Source organism: Bombina bombina, chromosome 6 (assembly GCF_027579735.1).
Source record: "Bombina bombina isolate aBomBom1 chromosome 6, aBomBom1.pri, whole genome shotgun sequence".
Classification (NCBI taxonomy): domain Eukaryota; kingdom Metazoa; phylum Chordata; class Amphibia; order Anura; family Bombinatoridae; genus Bombina; species Bombina bombina.
In genome coordinates this window covers 119,749,974-119,771,346 of record NC_069504.1, presented here as the reverse complement: position 1 = coordinate 119,771,346, position 21,373 = coordinate 119,749,974, and the positions used below count along the sequence as shown (strand labels likewise).

The window sequence follows — 21,373 nt, the reverse complement described above, 5'->3', positions numbered from 1 at the left end:
TGTATTAGATGAAAAGGGTCAAATTAAAGCTAGATGGTAATCTCACATCAATGAAGGAGGATAATAACAATAAGGTTATAATGTGTCTAGCAGTATAATAATATCAGTGTGGAGCCTATATATCAGGGGTGGGTATTAAAGTCCTATATTGAACTAAATACAGAATGACTCATAGTGGATCAGTTAGTTGAAGGCCGCCATATCAATATTAGCGTTTAGGCCACCAGGGGACAGGGTGCGCATCTTCCAGATCCAAAAAGTCTCCCTTTGTCTTAAATGCAAATATCTGTTTCTACCCCATTTGGGGTACACTTGTTCTAGAGGGAATATGCTAAACACATTTGATGTATTAGTATGGCATGTATTAGCATGCCTAGGGACACTATGATTGGCAATGTTTTTACTGATATTCCTTAGATGCTCACCCCATCTTTTTTTGAGGGGTCTCGAGGTCCTACCCACATACTAAATAAGTAAAACCAGTTTGAGTCTAGGCACCTTATAGAAACAACATGATTAATGTCCATTAATGAGCTAACACAGTTATTACAAGTCCTTATAACTAGACAGTCAGGTTGGATTGGGTTCTAAATCCTTTTCATTCACCCTAGCTAAGTTTTTTTATTAATCACTCTGTCTAGGGTTAAGCAATTTTCTCTCTGATCACGTAGACGAATATTGATTTATCTAATACTGTCATTTTTAACCAAATTATGGAATTAATCGTATCTTTGGGGAGAGACGTATTATACTTCTAATATATTTTTTTACATATAGGTTACTATATTCATAGTTTGCATTTTACATGTAAGATCTCTCCTATATCCATGAAATTTTATGAAGAGTTAATGACTTCATGAACGTTAGTAATAGTATGTTTGTATACATAGCGAGTGGGTGTGCCCAATCTGGTAGTTTGTATATTTACACATTTTATTGATATGTTTTTATATATATTTTTATATACATGTATATATTTTTTTTTAGATAATATTTTTTCTTGTACGTTATCTGTTCATTAGATTTATTGATTACCATGGCCCGTTGCGGCTTTTAAAACTGTGTGGGCTATTTGTTATAACCACACTGAGTAATTCCCCAATACACTCGTAATTATGGAGGTGTGTGATTACAAGCACCTCATTGGTTAGTTAACGCCAATGGAACTCCCAGTATGGGGACACACCCACGTACATGCGCAGTATGCATTTGGAGACGCTGTATTACTGATATAAGTTCGTGGTTTTTATGTGTTTTATTATACACTTATGCACCTGAGGAAACGGTCACGTACAGACCGAGAAACGTTGTGTAAATAAAGTCTTTTTTTTATTTTATTACTGCAGCCACGAACTTTCTTTTCTGATATTTTTAATGGCAATATTGTAGTTTGTTACCACCGTCACAAACCACTTTTATCCTTGCTGTATCACCTCTCACCGGAGAGCACGGATTTTAACTGGATAGCTGGATTTGGGGAAACCGCAAGAGAGTCCTATTGGAATACTGGCTGGGAGCCACAACCACTAGCGGAGCCATCCTAATCGGTAGAGACAAGCGGAACCTTACCACCACAGTGGAGTGGGAGTTAGCTGGACAACTCTGAGAGTCCAGGAGGCACCTGTGACACTTCTCAAGTGTCTTTCATCCTGTGAGTACCTGGTATAATTTATATTGTAGCTATATTAGGGTTTATTTTACAGGTAAGTATTTAGCTTTAAATAGGAATAATTTATTTAATAAGAGTTAATTTATTTCGTTAGATTTAAATTATATTTAACTTAGGGGGGTGTTAGTGTTAGGGTTAGACTTAGCTTTAGGGGTTAATACATTTATTAGAATAGCGGTGAGCTCCAGTCGGCAGATTAGGGGTTAATGTTTGAAGTTAGGTGTCGGCGATGTTAGGGAGGGCAGATTAGGGGTTAATACTATTTATTATAGGGTTAGTGAGGCGGATTAGGGGTTAATAACTTTATTATAATAGCGGTGCGGTCCGCTCGGCAGATTAGGGGTTAATAAGTGTAGGCAGGTGGAGGCGACGTTGTGGGGGGCAGATTAGGGGTTAATAAATATAATATAGGGGTCGGCGGTGTTAGGGCCAGCAGATTAGCGGTACGTAGGGATAATGTAAGTAGCAGCGGTTTACGGAGCGGCAGATTAGGGGTTAATAATAATATGCAGGGGTCAGCGATAGCGGGGGCGGCAGATTAGGGGTTAATAAGTGTAAGGTTAGGGGTGTTTAGACTCGGGGTACATGTTAGAGTGTTAGGTGCAGACGTAGGAAGTGTTTCCCCATAGAAAACAATGGGGCTGCGTTAGGAGCTGAACGCGGCTTTTTTGCAGGTGTTAGGTTTTTTTTCAGCTCAAACAGCCCCATTGTTTTCTATGGGGGAATCGTGCACGAGCACGTTTTTGAAGCTGGCCGCGTCCCTAAGCAACTCTGGTATCGAGAGTTGCAGTGGCGTTAAATATGCCTGTACGCTCCCCTTTTGGAGCCTAACTCAGCCATTCTGTGAACTCTCAATACCAGAGGTATTTAAAAGGTGCGGCCAGAAAAAAGCCAGCGTTAGCTACGCGGGTCGTTACCGACAAAACTCTAAATCTAGGCCTTTGGGTGTACATACCAAAAATATAAACTTTATTAACTTACCTAAAAATATAATTGGTTAAAGGTAACTGTACTCATACAATAATATGATACTAGTTAATTGTATTTAAAGCTTCAGCAGGGACTATCTTTCACACGGGTTATCCCCCTGCCCTGGGCGCTTGCTATCTGTTGCTGCCTCATGTATTCATAGCTTTTCTGTAGCCAATACTGCAGTATTCTTATGTTCAGCATAGCTGGTTGTTTCAAAAGGCAAGAACAGCTATTATCAAATGACAAAATAAAGGTAAATCCGCTGTTTCTAAACAATTTAATAAACTCCTTTAGGTAAAATGGATCATTGGGAAAACTTTTAAAAGTGTTTTTTTTAAATTCACAGTACATTTTCCTTTTAGGAATATGAGAGTAGGGACCTCCATCTCCAGATTACCAGGTAAACAGTGCAGTCCAGCTCTACACAATATGTAAGAGAAGTACATCCATTCATTTTAGGTCATTATTGTTTATAAGCCAGTGGTTTTACGCTAACCAAACTATTAAAGGGATATGAAACCCAAACATTTTCTTTTGCGATCTAGACAGAGCAAACCATTTTAATGTGCTTCTTTCCCATGGTCTTCTTTGTTGAAGAAATACCTAGGTAGCTGTAGTGCTACATGGCAAGAAATAGTGCTGCCATCTAGTGCTCTTGTGATGTATAACAATTTTTGCAAAACTGCTGCAATATAGTGCTCCAGACACGTGTAAAGTGATGGTAAACTCTCCCCTTTATAAAAACAGATCCGGAACTCCATCTAAAATGTCACTAACGTTCCGGATCTGTTTTTATAATGGGGAGAGTTTACCATCACCTTAAAAGGACACTAAACCCAAAATGTATTTAATGATTCAGGTAGAGCATGCAATTTTAATCAACTTTCTAATTTACTCCTTTTATCAATTTTTCTTTGTTTTCATGCTATCTTTATTTTAAAAGCAGGAATGTAAAGCTTAGGAGCCTGCCCATTTTTGGATCCGAACTTGGGTTCTGCTTGCTTATTGGTGGCTAAATGTAGCCACCAATAAGCAAGCGCTATCCTGGGTGTATACCATACTACGCACACACATATCATGCCACCCACTTACACCATGCGACTCACATACCATGCCACCCACATACACCATGCGACACAGACATATACAACGTGCCACGCGCACACAACATGACACACGCACACATAAAATTATTGCTACCTTAAACTGAAGTTAGACCTACTCACTCCACATTAGCCATCCATTCAATTACAGTTATGAGCTTCTGTGCAGCAGGCATAAAAACATATGATTGTACATGGCAAAATGTGATAATAAATAAAAGTTTGATGCCTACCTGGATGAGGTGTTGGGGAGAGTTTGTCAACTCAGCTATGGTCTGCAGCTCAGGGTGTTGTTGCACAGCATTCTGGTGCGGCTAGCAGCAGCGGTCAGATGAGAGCGTCATGGAGGTCCAAAACCAGGGATGCCAGCACCCTGCCAGGACCCCTCTAGCCCACCAGGACCCTTACTGGAGTTCCCCTTTTTTACCGTCTGATGGCCCTGGCTATTCCCTACCACACGTAAAAGAGATTAGTTGATTTTGTTGAGATGGGCCCTTAATGTGTAGGACATGCACACGTAGCAAACAAATTCTCATCAAACTTAAGATACTTGTCCAAGTAAATCATCCTCTATAGATCTTCTACAAATTGACACTTTGTTTTACACTCACCAAATTTTCTTTATTTATTTATTTCATATAGGTGGCGAGAGTCCATGAGTTAGTGACGTATGGGATATACATTCCTACCAGGAGGGGACAAAGTTTCCCAAATCTCAAATGCCTATAAATACACCTCCCACCTCACTCATACCTCAGTTTTACAAACTTTGCCTCCTTAGGAGGTGGTGAAGCATGATGTGCTTGATTTCTTCAGTGAAAGGCGCTTCTAAGCATATTGAAGCCCAGTTCCTCTCTAAGTGCAGTATTTGAGGGATGTGAAGGGAGTATTGCCTGATGATGTTTTCGCCTATGGGAAAGCTTTTCATAAGGCTCTCTGTAAATCGGTCGCAGGGATTCATCTGCTGCCTCCCTTTACAGATCGACAATATACTCTTGTACCATTACCTCTGCTGATATGTTTCAGTACTGGTTTGGCTGTCTGCTATATGTGGATGTGTGTCTTACACAGTAAGTACAGGTAGCCCTCAGTTTACGCCGGGGTTAGGTTCCAGAAGGAATGGTTGTAAATTGAAACCGTTGTAAATTGAAACCCAGTTTATAATGTAAGTCAATGGGAAGTGAGGGAGATAGGTTCCAGGCCCCTCTCAAAATTGTCATAAGTAACATCTAATACATTATTTTAAAAGCTTTGAAATGAAGACTTTAAATGCTGGACAGCATTATAAACCTAATAAAATAATCACACAACACAGAATATATAATTAAACTAAGTTAAATGAACAAAAACATTTGCTAAACAGCATTATAAACCTAATAAAATAATCACACAACACAGACTTCACTTGCATTTCTCTTCAAACAGTTCTTTCTATGCATTCCAATCTGGACTGAGTTATAGACAGGTAGATCTTGTTCAAAAACAAGAAAAGAGAAAGGGAGGTGCAAACACCTCTAAATGCAGACTGTATGTACAAATAGTCATTTATTAAGGTATTCACGATAAAACACTCACACTCAGGACCCTCAAACATATGAGGTATGTAAAAACACTGCAAACATAAGGCACTCAAAGGTTCCTTAACGATATGTGCAATCCAGCGTAAAAACAATCCTCCTTAAATGTTCCAATGTTCAGTCAGTAGCAAAGAGTACTGTTAAGTTCACTGTAGAAAGTGCATGTATCGTTCAAAACAAATATTAAAATTATCGCCAAAAGCTCATACTACACCAAACTGTCAGGATGAAAAAAGCCGGCTCTCCTTCAGCTGAAGTGTACGGCGTGGCGTAAAGACGGTGGGCGGGGCCTAACGGGTTTCGTAGGACGTCTTCCTACTTCGTCAGAGGCTGATCTTGTTCCTTTGAAATCTGCTCTATAGCTCAGATCTTGTTAAACTGATTAATTTCAGCTTGCTTGGCTTTACTGCAACACAAGCGGACAGCTCCACCTACTGGCTATTTTAATAAATGCACTGCTTCTCAATGCTTTTCAATAGCAGTCACATGACTGGAAAAAAAAGGTTGTTATTCTGAAACGGTGTAAATTGAACCGTTGTAAAACGAGGGCCACCTGTATATACCTTATTATGTTAGTCTCATCGAATGTTGATAATCATATTTTATGCAGCTATAATAGAAGTATCCTTTATTTAGGTACATTTTGTTTTTTTGTATATACAATCAAAATTCTTACCTGCTTTTTAAAGTGATATGTGTATTAGAAATCCACTACAGCTTTGCATGTTGCGCATGTGATGATGCTATTTATGTCATAACATGACGTGTTATCATTTTGCTACACCAAAAATGCTAAATTTTCCTGCCAAAATTGCCGTTATAAGCTCCGCGCCAGTTCATTCAGTGCTCTCAGAAAACACTTAAAGAGCTTTTATGCAGCATTATTTTATAAATCAGTTTTCTTTTTTATACATTTTTGCTCTGTTTCACATTCTCTCAAGCCTGTTATATACATTATATAGGAGCATGGAAATAAATTTGCAGAATTTATTCATTTATTTTTTTATTAATTTTAGTTTTTTTGCAATTATGTCTAAAAATGAACCTGCCTCTGATGTTACCATAGGATTTGAGCTGCCTGAACACGTATCTACCAAAGCTGATCTAAATTCTTCAGCTCAATTATGTGGCTCTTGTTTTGACAATTTGTTAAATGCTGATAATATATATATGAGTGCAAATGCACCCACTGTTATTTCATCTCAGTCTAATGTACATAGCTTTCCTGCAGAAATGAAAGATTTTATTGCAGCTAAAGAGAAGGCATTGACTGCTATTCCGCCTTCAAATAAACGTAAAAGGGTTTTGAAACATTTTCCTAAACCTAGTGACTTTCAGCATACTGATGGTATCCTCTACTGATGGGGTTTCTTCTGATTTAGAGGATGCCACATCAGAGACAGATATAGACAAATCTTTTTTATTTAAGATAGAATATACAGTATTTGTTCTCTCTTAAAGAAAGTTTTGTTTACTTTGGGTATTGAGGAGTCTAAACCTCCTGATGATAAAGCTAGTAATCGTCTAAATTCTGTATTTAAGACTACTGTTATTAGCCCTGAAGTATTTCCTATTCCTGACGCTTTATCTAATGTGATTGCTAAAAAATGGTCTAAGCCTGGTACCTCTTTTAACCCTTCTTCTAGGTTTAAGAAAGTGTATCCTTTACCTGTAGCCAATTTAGAACTTTGGAAAACAGTTCCTAAAGTTGATGGGGCAATTTTCACTCTTGCCAAACGTACTACTATTCCTTTGGAAGACAGTACTTCTTTTAAGGATCCTTTAGATAGGAAGCTTGAATTGTATCTAAGAAGGGCATATTTACATACTGGCAATATTCTTAGACCTGTAATATCTATGGCTGATGTTGCTGCTGCTTCTACTTTTTGGTTGGACAGTTTAGCACCGCAGTTGTTGTCAGTTTCTGAATTATCTAACATTATTTTTTTACTTCAACATACAAATCATTTAATTTGTGATGCTATATTAGATGTTATGAAGATCAATATCAAATCCATGTCTTTATCCATTCTAACTAGAAGAGCTTTATGATTAAATATTGGAATGCTGACATGCTGTTTAAAACTAGATTATTATCTCTCTCTTTTCAATGTAAAAATCTTTTTGGTTCACAATTGGATTCTATTATCTCCACTGTTACTGGGGGCAAGGGAGTTTTTGCCCCAAGGCAAGAAGTCTAAGGGTAAATTTAAAGCTCCCAATCGTTTTCGTTCCTTTCGTCAGAATAGAGAACTGAAAACCACTCTTTCCCCTAAGGCCTCTGGCTCTAATTGGAGTCCATCTCTGAATTGGAATAAATAAATGGTAGGGGGCAGACTAAAGCTATTTCAAAGAGTTTGGACAGACTCTGTCCAAAATCAGTGGATTCAGAATATAATTTCTCAGGGGTACCGAATAGGATTCAGAATAAGACCTCCCTTGGGAAGATTCTTTCTTATAAGTGTGTACCAAAAAAACCTGTAAAATCTCAAGCCTTTCTGAAATGTGTTTCAGATTTAGAACTTTCAGGGGTAATTGTCCCAGTTCCACAGCAGGAACAAGGATTGGGTTTTTATTCAAATCTATTCATTGTACCAAAGAATAAAAATTCTTTTAGACCAATTTTGTATCTGAAAACTTTAAATTGTTTTGTAAGAGTCCCAACTTTCAAGATGGTGACTATAAGGACTATTCTGCCTTTTGATCAGCAAGATCACTTCATGTCTACAATAGACTTACAGTACACTTACCTTCACATTCCGATTCATCCTGATCACTATTGATTTCGGAGATTCTCTTTTCTAAACAAGCATTACCAATTTTTTGCTCTTCCGTTTGGCCTTGCAACAGCACCAAGAATATTCTCAAAAGTTCTAAGTGCCTTCTATCTGTAACCAGAGAGCAGGGTATTGCAGTGTTTCCTTATTTGGACGATATGTTGGTACTAGCTCAATCTTTTCATTTAACAGAATCTCACACAAAACACATTTTGTTGTTTCTTCAAAGACATGGTTGAAGGATCAATTTACCAAAGTGCTTCTTGATTCCTCAGATAAAGGTCACCTTTTTTAGGTTTCCAGATAGATTAATTGTTCATGACTCTATCCCTAACAGAAAAGAGACGTTTGAGATTGGTTTTATCTTGTCTAAACCTTCAGTCTCTATCATTCCCTTCAGTGGCTATGTGCATGGAAGTTTTAGGTCTCACGATTGCAGCATCGGACACGATCCCTTTTGCTCATTTTCATATGAGACCTCTACAGCTTTGCATGTTGCACCAATGGTGCAGGGATTATACTCCGCTATTACAACTGATATACTTAAATACCAACACTCAATTCTCTCTGACTTGGTGGTTAAACCATCACCTTATTGTTTAAGGGGCCTCCTTTGTTCATCCTACCTGGACTGTGATCACAACAGATGCAAGTCTCACAGGTTGGGGAGCTGTTTGAGGGTCTCTGACAGCACAAGGAGTATGGAAGCCTCGACAGGCGAGGTTACCATTCAATATTTTCAGAGCTCTTCAGGCTTGGCCTCTATTAAAGAAAGAATTGTATATTCGGTTTCAAACAGACAATGTCACAACAGTGGCATATGTCAATAATCAAGGGGGGGGGGGGACTCACAGTCTCCTAGCAATGAAAGAAGTATCTTTAATACTTTCTTGGGCGGAATCCAACTCTTATCTAATCACTGTAATTCATATACCAGGTGTAGACAATTGGGAAGCGGATTATCTCAACTGTCAGACTCTACATCCGGGGGAGTGGTCTCTCCATCCAGATGTGTTCTATCAGATTTTGCAGATGTGGGGTCATCCAGACATAGATCTGATGGCCTCTCGTCTAAACAAGAAACTCCCCAGGTACCTCTCCAGGTCCAGGGATACTCAGGCGGAATTAATGGATGCTCTAGCAGTTCCATGTTTTTACCAATCTGCTTACATTTTTCGGACTCTGGTTCTTCTTCCAAGAGTGATCTCAAAGATCATAATGGAACAATCTTATGTGTTTCTGATAGCACCAGCATGGCCTCACAGGTTCTGGTATGCGGACCTTGTCCGAATGTCCAGTTGCCAACCTTGGTCACTTCCTCTAAGACCAGACCTTCTGGCCCATTTTTCCATCCGGATCTCAAATCTCTAAATTTGAAGGCATGGAAATTGAACGCTTAGACTTTAGTCATAGAGGTTTCTCTGACTCTGTGATTAACACTATGATACAAGCTTGTAAGCCTGTTTCAAGGAAAATATATCACAAGGTTTGGAAAACCTATATTTCATGGTGTTCCACTCATGATTATTCTTGGCATTCTTTTAGAATGGTTGGCATTCTTAAGGATGGTTTGGATAAAGGGTTGTCTGCCAATACTTTGAAAGGACAAATCTCTGCTCTTTCTGTTTTATTTCACAGAAAGATTGCTATTCTTCCTGATGTTCACTGTTTCGTACAGGCGTTGACTCGTATCAAACCTGTTATTAAATCTATCTCTCCCGCTAGGAGTCTAAATTTGGTATTAAAGACTTTGCAGGCTCCTCCTTTTGAGTCTAGGCATTTTTGGCCATTAAACTACTTTCTTGGAAAGTGTTATTTCTCTTGCCTATCTCTTCTGCTAGAAGAGTTTCTGAATTATCTGCTCTCTCTTGCAAGTCTCCTTATCTGATTTTCTATCAAGATAAAGCTGTTTTACGGACTTCATTTACATTTTTGCCTAAAGTTGTAAATTCTAACAACATCAAAAGGGAAATTATTGTTCCTTCCTTGTGTCCTAATCCTAAGAATACTCTTGAAAGGTATTTACATTCTTTGGATTTGGTAAGAGCTTTGACATATTATGTTGAGGCTACTAAAGTTTTCAGAAAGACTTCTAGTCTATTTGTTATTTTTTCTGGTTCCAGAAAAGGTCAGAAAGCCTCTGCTATTTCTTTGGCATCTTGGTTGAAACTTCTGATTCAGAAAGCTTATTTGGAGGTGGGGCAGACTCCCCCTCAGAGAATAACAGCTGATTCTACAAGATCAGTTGCAACATCTTGGGCTTTCAAGAATGAAGCTTCAGTTGATCAAATCTGCAAAGCAGCCACTTGGTCTTCTTTGCATACATTTACTAAATGTTACCATTTTGATGTTTTTGCTTCTTCGGAAGCAGGTTTTGGTAGAAAGGTTCTTCAAGCAGCTGTCTCAGTTTGATTCTAATGCCTATGATTTAATTTTTTTGAATTTTTAAGAAAACTCAATTGTTTTTTTTAATTTAATTTCTCAGAGGAAATAGCTGTTTTTATTTTATCCCTCCCTCTATAGTTACTTGTGGGCTTCCACATCTTGGGTATTTTATCCCATCATTAACTAGCTCGTGGACTCTTGCCACCTATATGAAAGAAAACATAATTTATGTAAGAACTTACCTGATAAATTAATTTCTTTCATGGTGGCGAGAGTCCACGGGACCCACCCATTTTTTGGGGGTTATGATTTTTTTTGTATAAAGCACATTATTTATCCTGTTCCTCTTTTTTATGCTTTTACTCCTTATACACCTCACTAACTTGGCTATACGTTAAACTGAGGTATGAGTGAGGTGGGAGGTGTATTTATAGGCATTTGAGGTTTGGGAGACTTTGCCCCCTCCTAGTAGGAATGATTTTGCATCAGTAACTAGCTTGTGGACTCTCGCTACCATGAAATAAATAAATTCATTAGGAAAGTTCTTACATAAATTATGTTTTTTTTTTCTCCAAATTATTAAGATACAATAAAAACCCAAATTGTTTCCTTCAAAATTTCCAATTTAAATAATGTTATACATTGTGCAAACACTCCCAAACCTACCTACTTGCTTTTCAACAAAGTATGCAAAGAAAACAAAGTAAGTAAATTGTTAAGTTTATTCAAAATTGCACACTCTTAGTGATGAAAAAAAAAGTTGGATTTCATGTACCTTTTTCCCTACCGCTGCTATTACGAGTCTTGCAGGTTTAGGGGCCCCGCACACTTTTTTGGCCTTACCTCAAAACGACTTGCGTAAACTTCGTAAAGTCTTTTTTCTATGAGACTTCCATAGCGCCGGTATTACGAGTCTGTCCTGGGAGGCCAAAAAGTGAGCGGTACACCCTCTACCTCCAAGATCCCTAACGCATTTTAAAGTCAGTAGTTAAGAGTTTTATGGTACAACGCCGTATCATAAAACTCATAACTAAAGTGCTAAAAAGTACACTAACACCCATAAACTACCTATTAAACCCTAAACCGAGGCCCTCCCGCATCGCAAACACTAAAATAACAATTTTAACCCCTAATCTGCCGCTCCGGACATCGCCGCCACTATAATAAACATATTAACCCCTAAACCGCCGCACTCCCGCCTCGCAAACACTAGTTAAATATTATTAACCCCTAATCTGCCGCCCCTAACATCGCCGCCACTTACATTATACTTATTAACCCCAAATCTGCCGCTCCGGACATCGTCGCCACCTACATTATACTTATTAACCCCTAATCTGCCGCCCCCCAATGTAGCCGAAACCTACCTACACTTATTAACCCCTAATCTGCCGCCCCAACGTTGCCACCATAATTTTAAATTTATTAACCCATAAACCTAAGTCTAACCCTAACACCCCCTAACTTAAATATAATTTAAATAAATCTAAATAAAATTACTATCATTAACTAAATTATTCCTATTTAAAACTAAATACTTACCTATAAAATAAACCCTAAGCTAACTACAATATAACTAATAGTTACATTGTATCTAGCTTAGGGTTTATTTTAAAGGCAAGTTTGTATTTATTTTAACTAGGTAGAATAGTTATTAAATAGTTATTAACTATTTAATAACTACCTAGCTAAAATAAATACAAAAGTACCTGTAAAATAAAACCTAACCTAAGTTACACTAACACCTAACACTACACTACAATTAAATCAATTCCCTAAATTAAATACAATTAAATAAATTAAATACAATTAGCTAAAGTACATAAAACCCCCCCACTAAATTACAGAAAATAAAAAACAAATTATAGATTTTTAAACTAATTACACCTAATCTAATTATTAGGTTTTATTTTACAGGTACTTTTGTATTTATTTTAGCTAGGTAGTTATTAAATAGTTAATAACTATTTAGTAACTATTCTACCTAGTTAAAATAAAATAAAATAAACTTGCCTGTAAAATAAAAATAAACCCTAAGCTAGCTACAATGTAACTATTGGTTATATTGTAGCTATCTTAGGGTTTATTTTATAGGTAAGTATTTAGTTTTAAATAGGAATAATTTAGTTAATGCTAGTAATTTTATTTAGATTTATTTAAATTATATTTAAGTTAGGGTGTGTTAGGGTTAGGGTTAGATTTAGGTTAATAAATTTAGAATAGTGGCGGCAACGTTGGGGGCGGCAGATTAGGGGTTAATAAGTGTAGGTAGGTTGCGGCGACATTGGGGGCGGCAGTTTAGGGGTTAATAAAAATAATGTAGTTGTCGGGGGCAGCAGATTAGGGGTTAACAAGTATAATGTAGGTGGCGGCAATGTCCAGAGTGGCAGATTAGGGGTTAATAAGTATAATGCAGGTTTCGGCAATGTTGGGGGTGGCAGATCAGGGGTTAATAAGTGTAAGATTAGGGGTGTTTAGACTCGGGGTTCATGTTAGGGTGTTAGGTGTAAACATGAAATGTGTTTCCCCATAGGAATCAATGAGGCTGCGTTACTGAGTTTTACTCTGCTTTTTTGCAGGTTTTAGACTTTTTCTCAGCCGGCTCTCCCCATTGATTCCTATGGGGAAATCGTGCACATGCACGTACGACCAGCTCACCACTGACTTAAGCAGCGCTGTTATTGAAGTGCGGTAAGGAGCACAATTTTGCTCATCGCTCACTTCTTGCCTTTTAACACCTGGTTTGTAAAAACCCATAATACCAGCGCGGCAGGTAAGTGAGCAGTGAGAGAAAACTGCTTGTTAGCACCGCATAGCCTCTAACGCAAAACTCGAAATCTGGCCGCTACTTATTACAAGACAAAACATTTTTGTATTCTATCCAAAAGTGTTGAAACTTCTCAATATTTCTTCTCTTTTCATAGTGTATAAAGCACATTCAGACGTAGATGTTTGCTTAAACAAATCTAGAATGTATTTTAAAACCAGATTTATCTTAAAAATATAACCTGATCCTCATACAGTTAACATTTTTATTATGTTGTTGTTATATATTTAATTAACTCATATACTGGAAATTGCACAATAAGCTCTAGATTTATTCAAAATTAAAATGTAATTTGAACTATAAACTATTATTTATGCAATTCATTTTTGTATCTCAATGGTCTATATGGCTGTTTTCAAACTTTTTAATTTTAGGATTTCGGGCACCAGAAGTTGCAAAGGGTAATGTTATTTATAACAAGCAAGCTGATGTGTATTCATTTGGTTTACTTCTGTATGACATTCTCACATGTGGAGCTAGAATGGCTGAAGGGATGAAGTTTCCTAATGAATTTGATGAGTTGGCAATCCATGGAAGACTTCCTGGTAAGTGCCTTATTCTGCAATTATCCATGTGTATTGTTTAGTGTTCTGGTTAATGTAAATTCAGTTTTACTTTACTTTTGAAAAAACAAAATGTATGCTTACCTGATAAATTTCTTTCTGGATATGGAGAGTCCACGACGTCATTCCAATTACTAGTGGGAATATCACTCCTGGCCAGCAGGAGGAGGAAAAGAGCACCACAGAAAAGCTGTTAAGTGTCACTCCCCTACCCATAATCCCCAGTTATTCGACCAAAGGGAAATGGAAAAAGGAATAACACAAAAGTGCAGAGGTGCCTGAGGTTTAGTAAAAAATAACTGTTAATTAAGGGTGGAGTCGTGGACTCTCCATTTCCCTAAAGAAAGAAATTTATCAGGTAAGCATACATTTTGTTTTCTTTCCTAAGATATGGAGAGTCACAAGACAGGCAGACCTAAACAGAAGGCACCACCGCTTGAAGAACCTTTCTCCCAAAAAAGGCCTCAGCCAAGGCAAAAGTATCAAATTTGTAATATTTAGAAAAAGTATGCAGAGAGGACCAAGTTGCAGCCTTGCAAATCTGTTCCACCAAAGCTTCATTTTTGAAAGCCCAAGAAGAGGAGACAGCCCTAGTGGAATGAGCTGTAATTCTCTCAGGAGGCTGCTAACCAGCAGTCTCATAAGCAAAATGAATTATACTTCTCAACCAGAAGGAAAGAGGAGTAGCGGTAGCCTTCTGACCCTTACACTTTGCTGAGAAACAAACAAACAGGGCAGAAGACTGGCGGAAATCCTTAGTCGTCTGTAGGTAGAATTTTAGAGCACGCACAACATCCAAGTTGTGCAACAGACGTTCCTTATGAGAAGAAGGATTGGGACAGAGAGAAGAAACAACAATTTCCTGATTAATATTTCTATCCGAAACCACTTTCGGAAGAAAACACAATTTAGTATGAAGAACCACCTTATCTGCATGAAAGATAAGGTAAGGCGAATCACACTGCAAAGCCGAGAGTTCTGAAACTATCCGAGCAGAAGAGATAGCAATAAGAAACAAAACCTTCCAAGAAACCAACTTAATATCTATAGAATGCATTGGCTCAAACGGAGCCTGCTGCAAAACTTTAAGAACAAGGTTAAGACTCCAAGGAGGAGCAACAGGTTTCAACACAGGACTGATTCTGACCAGGGCCTGACAAAAAGATTGAACATCTGGCACATCTGCCAGACGCTTATGTAAAAGAATAGATAAAGCACAATTCTGACCTTTCAGAGAACTGAAAATTGCTCTCCACTCCAAGATATTTATTGGAAGAGCAGACTCCCGAGTCCATAGTCCCTGAGACTTTAACGAGTCCCAGACTGCTCCCCAGCCTAGCAGGCTGGCATCCATGGTCACTATCACCCAGGATGGTCTCCGGAAGACAAATGCTCCTGAGCAAGCCACCACGGGAAAGAGACTCTTGTCAACTGGTCTAGATATATCCTCTGAGACAGATCCGAATGGTCTCCATTCCATTGTCTGAGCATGTATAACTGCAGAGCTCTCAAATGGAATCGAGCAAAGGGAATGATGTCTATGAAAGTGACCATCAGACCAATTACCTCAATACATTGAGCTACTGACGGCCGAATAATAGACTGAAGGGAGAGGCAAGAGGAAAGAATCTTAGATTTTCTGACCTCTGCAAGAAAAATTTTCACAGATAGGGAATCTATTATGGTTCCTAAGAAAACCACCCTTGTAGCTGGAACAAGGGAACTCTTCTCCGGACTCACTTTCCATCCGTGGGAAGGTAAAAAAGATAACAAGATCTCTGTATGAGAGTTTGCTTGTTAAAAAGGGGGTGCCTGAACCAATATGTCGTTCAGATAGGGCGCCACTGCAATTCCTCAAGACCTGATCACTGCCAAGAGAGCCCCCAGAACCTTTGAGAAAATTCTGGGAGCTGTGGCAAGGCCAAACGGAAGAGCCACAATCTAAAAGTGTTTGTCTAGAAAGGCGAATCTCAGAAACTTGTGAGGATCCCTGTGGATGGGAACATGAAGATACGCATCCTTCAGGTCTATGGTCGACATGAACTGACCCTCTTAAACCAAAGGAAGAATGGAATGAATGGTTTCCATTTTGAAGGACGGTACCCTGAGAAACTTGTTGAGACACTTTAGGTCTAAAATGGGTTGAAAAGTTCACTCTTTTTTGGGAACCACGAACAGATTTGAATAGAATCCTAGACCCTGTTCCCTTGCTGGAACTGGAACAATCACTCCCAGGGAGGAAAGGTCGTGAACGCAGTTCAAGAATGCCTCTCTTTTTAGCTGGTCTGCAGATAATCTTGAGAGGTGGAATCTGCCCCCTGGAGGGAAAGTTTTGAATTCTATTTTGTAACCCTGAGATACTATGTCCACAGCCCAAGGATCTGAGACATCTCGTATCCACGCTTGACAAAACAGGTAAAGTCTGTCCCCCCACTTGACCCGATCCCGGATCTGGGGCCGACTCTTCATGCTGACTTAGACTTAGCTGAGGGTTTCTTTGATTTCTTCCCTTTATTCCAAGATTGATTGGGCTTCCAAGAAGAATTGAACTGTTCCTGCTTGGTAGAGGTAGAGGACGACTTTTGACCTTTTGAAGTTACGAAAGGAAAGAAAATTACTTTGACGTCCTTTAGGTCTGTTCTTCTTGTCTTGTGGTAGAAAAGACCCTTTTCCACCCGTAATATCAGAAATGATTTTTGTCAGAGCAGGTCCAAAAAGGTCTTACCATTGTAAGGAAGCTCCTGAAGCTCAGACTTGGAGGTAACATTAGCTGACCAAGATTTTAGCCAAAAAGCCCTACCGGCTAAGACAGTGAAGCCAGCCAAACATCTTGGCTCCCAAGTCTAATAACTTGCATGTTAGCATCAGAAATAAATCCTATCTTGGATCTCCTCCAACGGAGTCTCTACTAAATTTGATTCAGACAAGACGTTGCACCAATAAGATGCTGCACTTGATTCTGTGGCAATACAAACTGCAGGTTGCCATTGAAGACCTTGATGAAAATACATCTTTTTTAAATAAGCCTCCATCTTTTTGGCCATGTGATCCTTAAAGAAGCCGCTATCCTTTATAGGGATCATAGTTCTCTTAGCCAAAGTAGAAATAGGCCCTTCTACTTTAGGCACTGTGCACCATGAATCTTTAATGGAGTCAGCAACAGGAAACATCTTTTTGGAGATGAGGAGAAAGATATCCCTTTCTTCTCCCATTCCTGTGAAATAATCTCTATCACACGATCTGGAACAGGAAATACTTCCACAGAGGAAGGAACATCAAAGTATTTATTAAGTTTACTAGACTTCTTAGTGTTGACAACGTCCAAAGTAGCCAATACCTCCTTTAACAGTACACAAACGCGTCCAAGCCTGAATCTGAAGTTTACTTCTTCAGTATCAGATGAAGGAATTATACTGTCCGAATCTGAGATTCCACCCTCAAAGGCTACTGACGTATCCTCCTCATCAGACTTATGAGGGAGGGCAACCTGCGTAGCAGCAGATGGGACAGATACCTTACTATCTGAAAAATGTTTAATTTCTCTTACTTGGTGTATTCAGTCCACGGATTCATCCTTACTTGTGGGATATTCTCAATCCCTACAGGAAGTGGCAAAGAGAGCACACAGCAAAGCTGTCCATATAGCTCCCCTCAGGCTCCGCCCCCCCAGTCATTCTCTTTGCCGCTCTAACAAGTAGCATCTCCACGGGAGGGTAAAGAGTATGTGGTGTTAGATTTGTAGTTTTTATTTCTTCAATCAAAAGTTTGTTATTTTAAAATAGTGCCGGTTTGTACTATTTACTCTGAGGCAGAAAGCGATGAAGATTTCTGCTGAGAGTTAAAAGATTTTAGCATGTTGTAACTAAGATCCATTGCTGTTCCCACACAGGACTGTTGAGTACCAGAGAACTTCAGTTGGGGGGAACAGTTTGCAGGCTTATACTGCTTAAGGTATGTTCAGTAATTTTTTCTAACAAGACTTGGTAGTGCTAGAAGACTGACAGAAATCCCATGAGGGAAGGTAAGCCATTTTCTGAGACACAGTATAGAATGATGGCTTCAGTTAAGGGCTTTAATACTGACAGACACTGTGATGGGCTAAATCGATTACTTTATTAAGGTAATCTTATCTTTATTAAGCGTTTTAGACGTTGGAAACACTTTTTGGGGAATTTTTTACGCCTGGCATTTTGTAAGACAGCTAATCTGACTCAGAAAGGCCCCATAACTCTGGAGTAATGAAGTAGGGAGCCTCATTTTCGCGCCTCAATTGCGCAGTTGATTTGCAACACAGCTCCATGCAGCTTCATGTGCAGAGCCTTTAGAGTACAGGAGGACTTCAGGGAGGCTTAATTTACACCTGCAAATAACCCTAAAGGAAGGTAAAGCCACAGCAAATTTCATTAAGATCGGATGTTTTTTGATGATTTGGTAAAAAAGTGTGTGCCTTTTATTATTTACAGAGACAGTAAAGTTTTTTTCAAAAATAATTTTTTTCAATATTTTAGTGTTGTCTGAGTCTGTCAAACATGTCTGAGCCTTCAGATAGACCTTGTTCTTTATGTTCAAAAGCCATGGCAGTACCCCCATTGCATTTATGTTTAAAGTGTGCAAAAACATCTAAGCATTTTAAAGATCATCCAGTGACAATTAAAAATGCTGCCCAAGATGATTCCTTAACGGAGGGTAATGAGGATAGTCCTTCTTCCTCCCCCCACGTGTCTACACCAGTTATGCCCGCGCAAGCGATGCCTAGTACCTCTAGCGCATTGGCCCCTATTACTTTACAACAATTAGCAGCAATAATGGATAATTCCCTTGCATCATTTTTATCCAAACTGCCAGTTTTTCCAAGAAAGCGCGATAGCTCAGTTTTAAATACAGAGGATGAGCAATCTGAAGCTTTGGATAATTTATCTATAGTACCCTCTCAAAACTCAGAGGTAGCAGTGAGGGAAGGTCTGTCTGAGGGAGAAATTTCTGACACAGGAAAAATTTCTCAGCAGGCAGAGTCAGATTCCTTAGCATTTAAATTTAAGCTGGAACACCTCCGCGTCCTGCTTAAGGAGGTTTTAGCTACGCTGGATGATTGTGACCCCATGGTGGTCCCTGAAAAATTGTGTAAAATGGACAGATTTTTAGAGGTCCCTGTATACACTGAGGCATTTCCGATCCCAAAGTGGGTGGCGGATATTGTGACTAAGGAGTGGGAGAGACCAGGTCTACCCTTTGTTCCCCCACCTATCTTTAAGAAAATGTTCCCCATAAACGACCCTAGGCAGGACGCGTGGCAGACGGTCCCTAAGGTAGAGGGGCTGTTTCAACACTGGCTAAGCGTACAACTATACCAATAGAGGACAGTTGTGCTTTCAAAGATCCTATGGATAAAAAATTGGAAGGATTGCTGAAGAAAATTTTTGTTCAGCAAGGTTTTCTGCTTCAACCAATTGCTTGCATTATTCTGGTAACTACTGCAGCGGCTTTTTGGTTCGAGGCCCTGGAGGAGTCGCTCCAGAGGGAGACTTCATACGATGAGGTCATGGATAGAATTCATGCTTTAAAGCTGGCTAATTCTTTTATCACTGATGCCGCTCTCCAATTAGCTAAACTAGCGGCGAAAAACTCAGGTTTTTGCCATCATGGCGCGAAGAGCGCTTTGGCTCAAATCGTGGTCGGCGGATGTGTCGTCCAAAACAAAACTGTTAAATATTCCCTTCAAGGGGAAAACCCTGTTCGTCCCAGAGCTGAAAGAAATTATTTCAGATATCACTGGGGGCAAGGGCCATGCCCTTCCACAAGATAGGCCGTTTAAGGCCAAAAAAAAGGCTAATTTTCGCTCCTTTCGCAACTTCAGGAGCGGACCTGCTGCAACCTCTGCTGCCGCAAAGCAAGATAACGCTTCCCAGCCCAAAGCAACCTGGAAACCCTTGCAGGGCTGGAATAAGGGTAAACAGGCCAAGAAGCCTGCTCCTGCTACCAAGACAGCATAAAGAGGTAGCCCCCGATCCGGGATCGGATCTGGTAGGGGGCAGACTTTCTCTCTTTGCTCAGGCTTGGGCAAGAGACGTTCCGGATCCCTGGGCATTAGAAATAGTTGCTCAGGGGTACCTTCTAGAATTCAAGGATTCTCCCCCAAGGGGAAGGTTCCACATTTCTCGTTTGTCTTCAGACCAAACAAAGAAACAGGCGTTCTTACGCTGTGTAGAAGATCTACTAAAAATGGGAGTGATACACCCAGTTCCAATTGCAGAACAAGGACTGGGCTTTTACTCAAACCTGTTCGTAGTTCCCAAAAAGGAAGGAACTTTCAGGCCAATCCTGGAGCTAAAAATTCTAAACAAATTCCTCAGAGTTCCGTCTTTCAAGATGGAAACCATTCGGACAATCTTGCCGATGATCCAGGAAGGTCAATATATGACTACCGTGGATCTAAAGGATGCGTACCTACATATTCTTATCCACAAAGATCACCATCAGTTCCTAAGGTTCGCCTTTCTGGACAAACATTACCAGTTCGTGGCCCTTCCTTTCGGGTTGGCCACCGCTCCCAGAATTTTCACAAAGGTGCTAGGGTCCCTTCTAGCGGTTTTAAGACCGCAGGGCATTGCAGTAGCACCTTACCTAGACGACATATTAATACAGGCGTCGTCCTTTCACAGAGCCAAGGCTCATACGGACATTGTTCTGGCCTTTCTAAGGTCTCACGGGTGGAAGGTGAACGTAGAAAAGAGTTCTCTGTCCCCGCTCACAAGGGTTCCCTTTCTGGGAACACTAATAGACTCGGTAGAAATGAAAATCTTTCTCACAGAGGTCAGGAAAGTCAAAACTGCTGAATACTTGCCGAGTTCTTCATTCCATTCCTCGGCCTTCCGTGGCTCAGTGCATGGAAGTAATTGGGTTAATGGTTGCGGCAATGGACGTAGTCCCTTTCGCCCGAATCCATCTCAGACCACTGCAGCTGTGCATGCTCAAACAGTGGAATGGAGATTACGCAGATTTGTCTCCTCAAATTCAAATGGATCTAAAAAACAGAGACTCTCTTCTCTGGTGGTTGTCTCAAGATCACCTGTCTCAGGGAATGAGTTTCCGAAGACCGGAGTGGATCATTGTCACGACCGATGCCAGTCTGGTAGGCTGGGGTGCGGTCTGGAACTCCCTGAAGGCTCAGGGACTATGGTCTCGGGAAGAATCTCTTCTCCCGATAAACATTTTGGAGCTGAGAGCGATATTCAATACGCTCCAGGCGTGGACTCAACTAGCAGAGGCCAAATTCATCAGATTTCAGTCGGACAACATCACGACTGTGGCGTACATCAATCATCAGGGAGGAACAAAGAGTTCCCTAGCGATGAAGGAAGTATCCAAGATTATCAAATGGGCGGAGGATCACTCCTGCCATCTATCTGCAATTCACATCCCAGGGGTAGCCAACTGGGAGGCAGATTTTCTAAGTCGTCAGACTTTCCATCCGGGGGAGTGGGAACTCCACCCGGAGGTTTT

At 39.8% G+C, this 21,373-nt stretch overlaps 1 protein-coding gene across 3 annotated transcripts in view; it reads left to right on the top strand.

Moving 5' to 3' along the window:
* Positions 1–21,373, top strand: part of LRRK2 (leucine rich repeat kinase 2) — a 649,887-nt gene that overhangs the window by 506,573 nt on the left and 121,941 nt on the right. For all 3 annotated transcript variants that reach the window (XM_053716587.1, XM_053716586.1, XM_053716588.1), the window contains one exon: positions 13,685–13,855. In XM_053716587.1, coding sequence (XP_053572562.1) covers positions 13,685–13,855 — 171 coding nt within the window. The remainder of the gene's footprint in view (positions 1–13,684; positions 13,856–21,373) is intronic.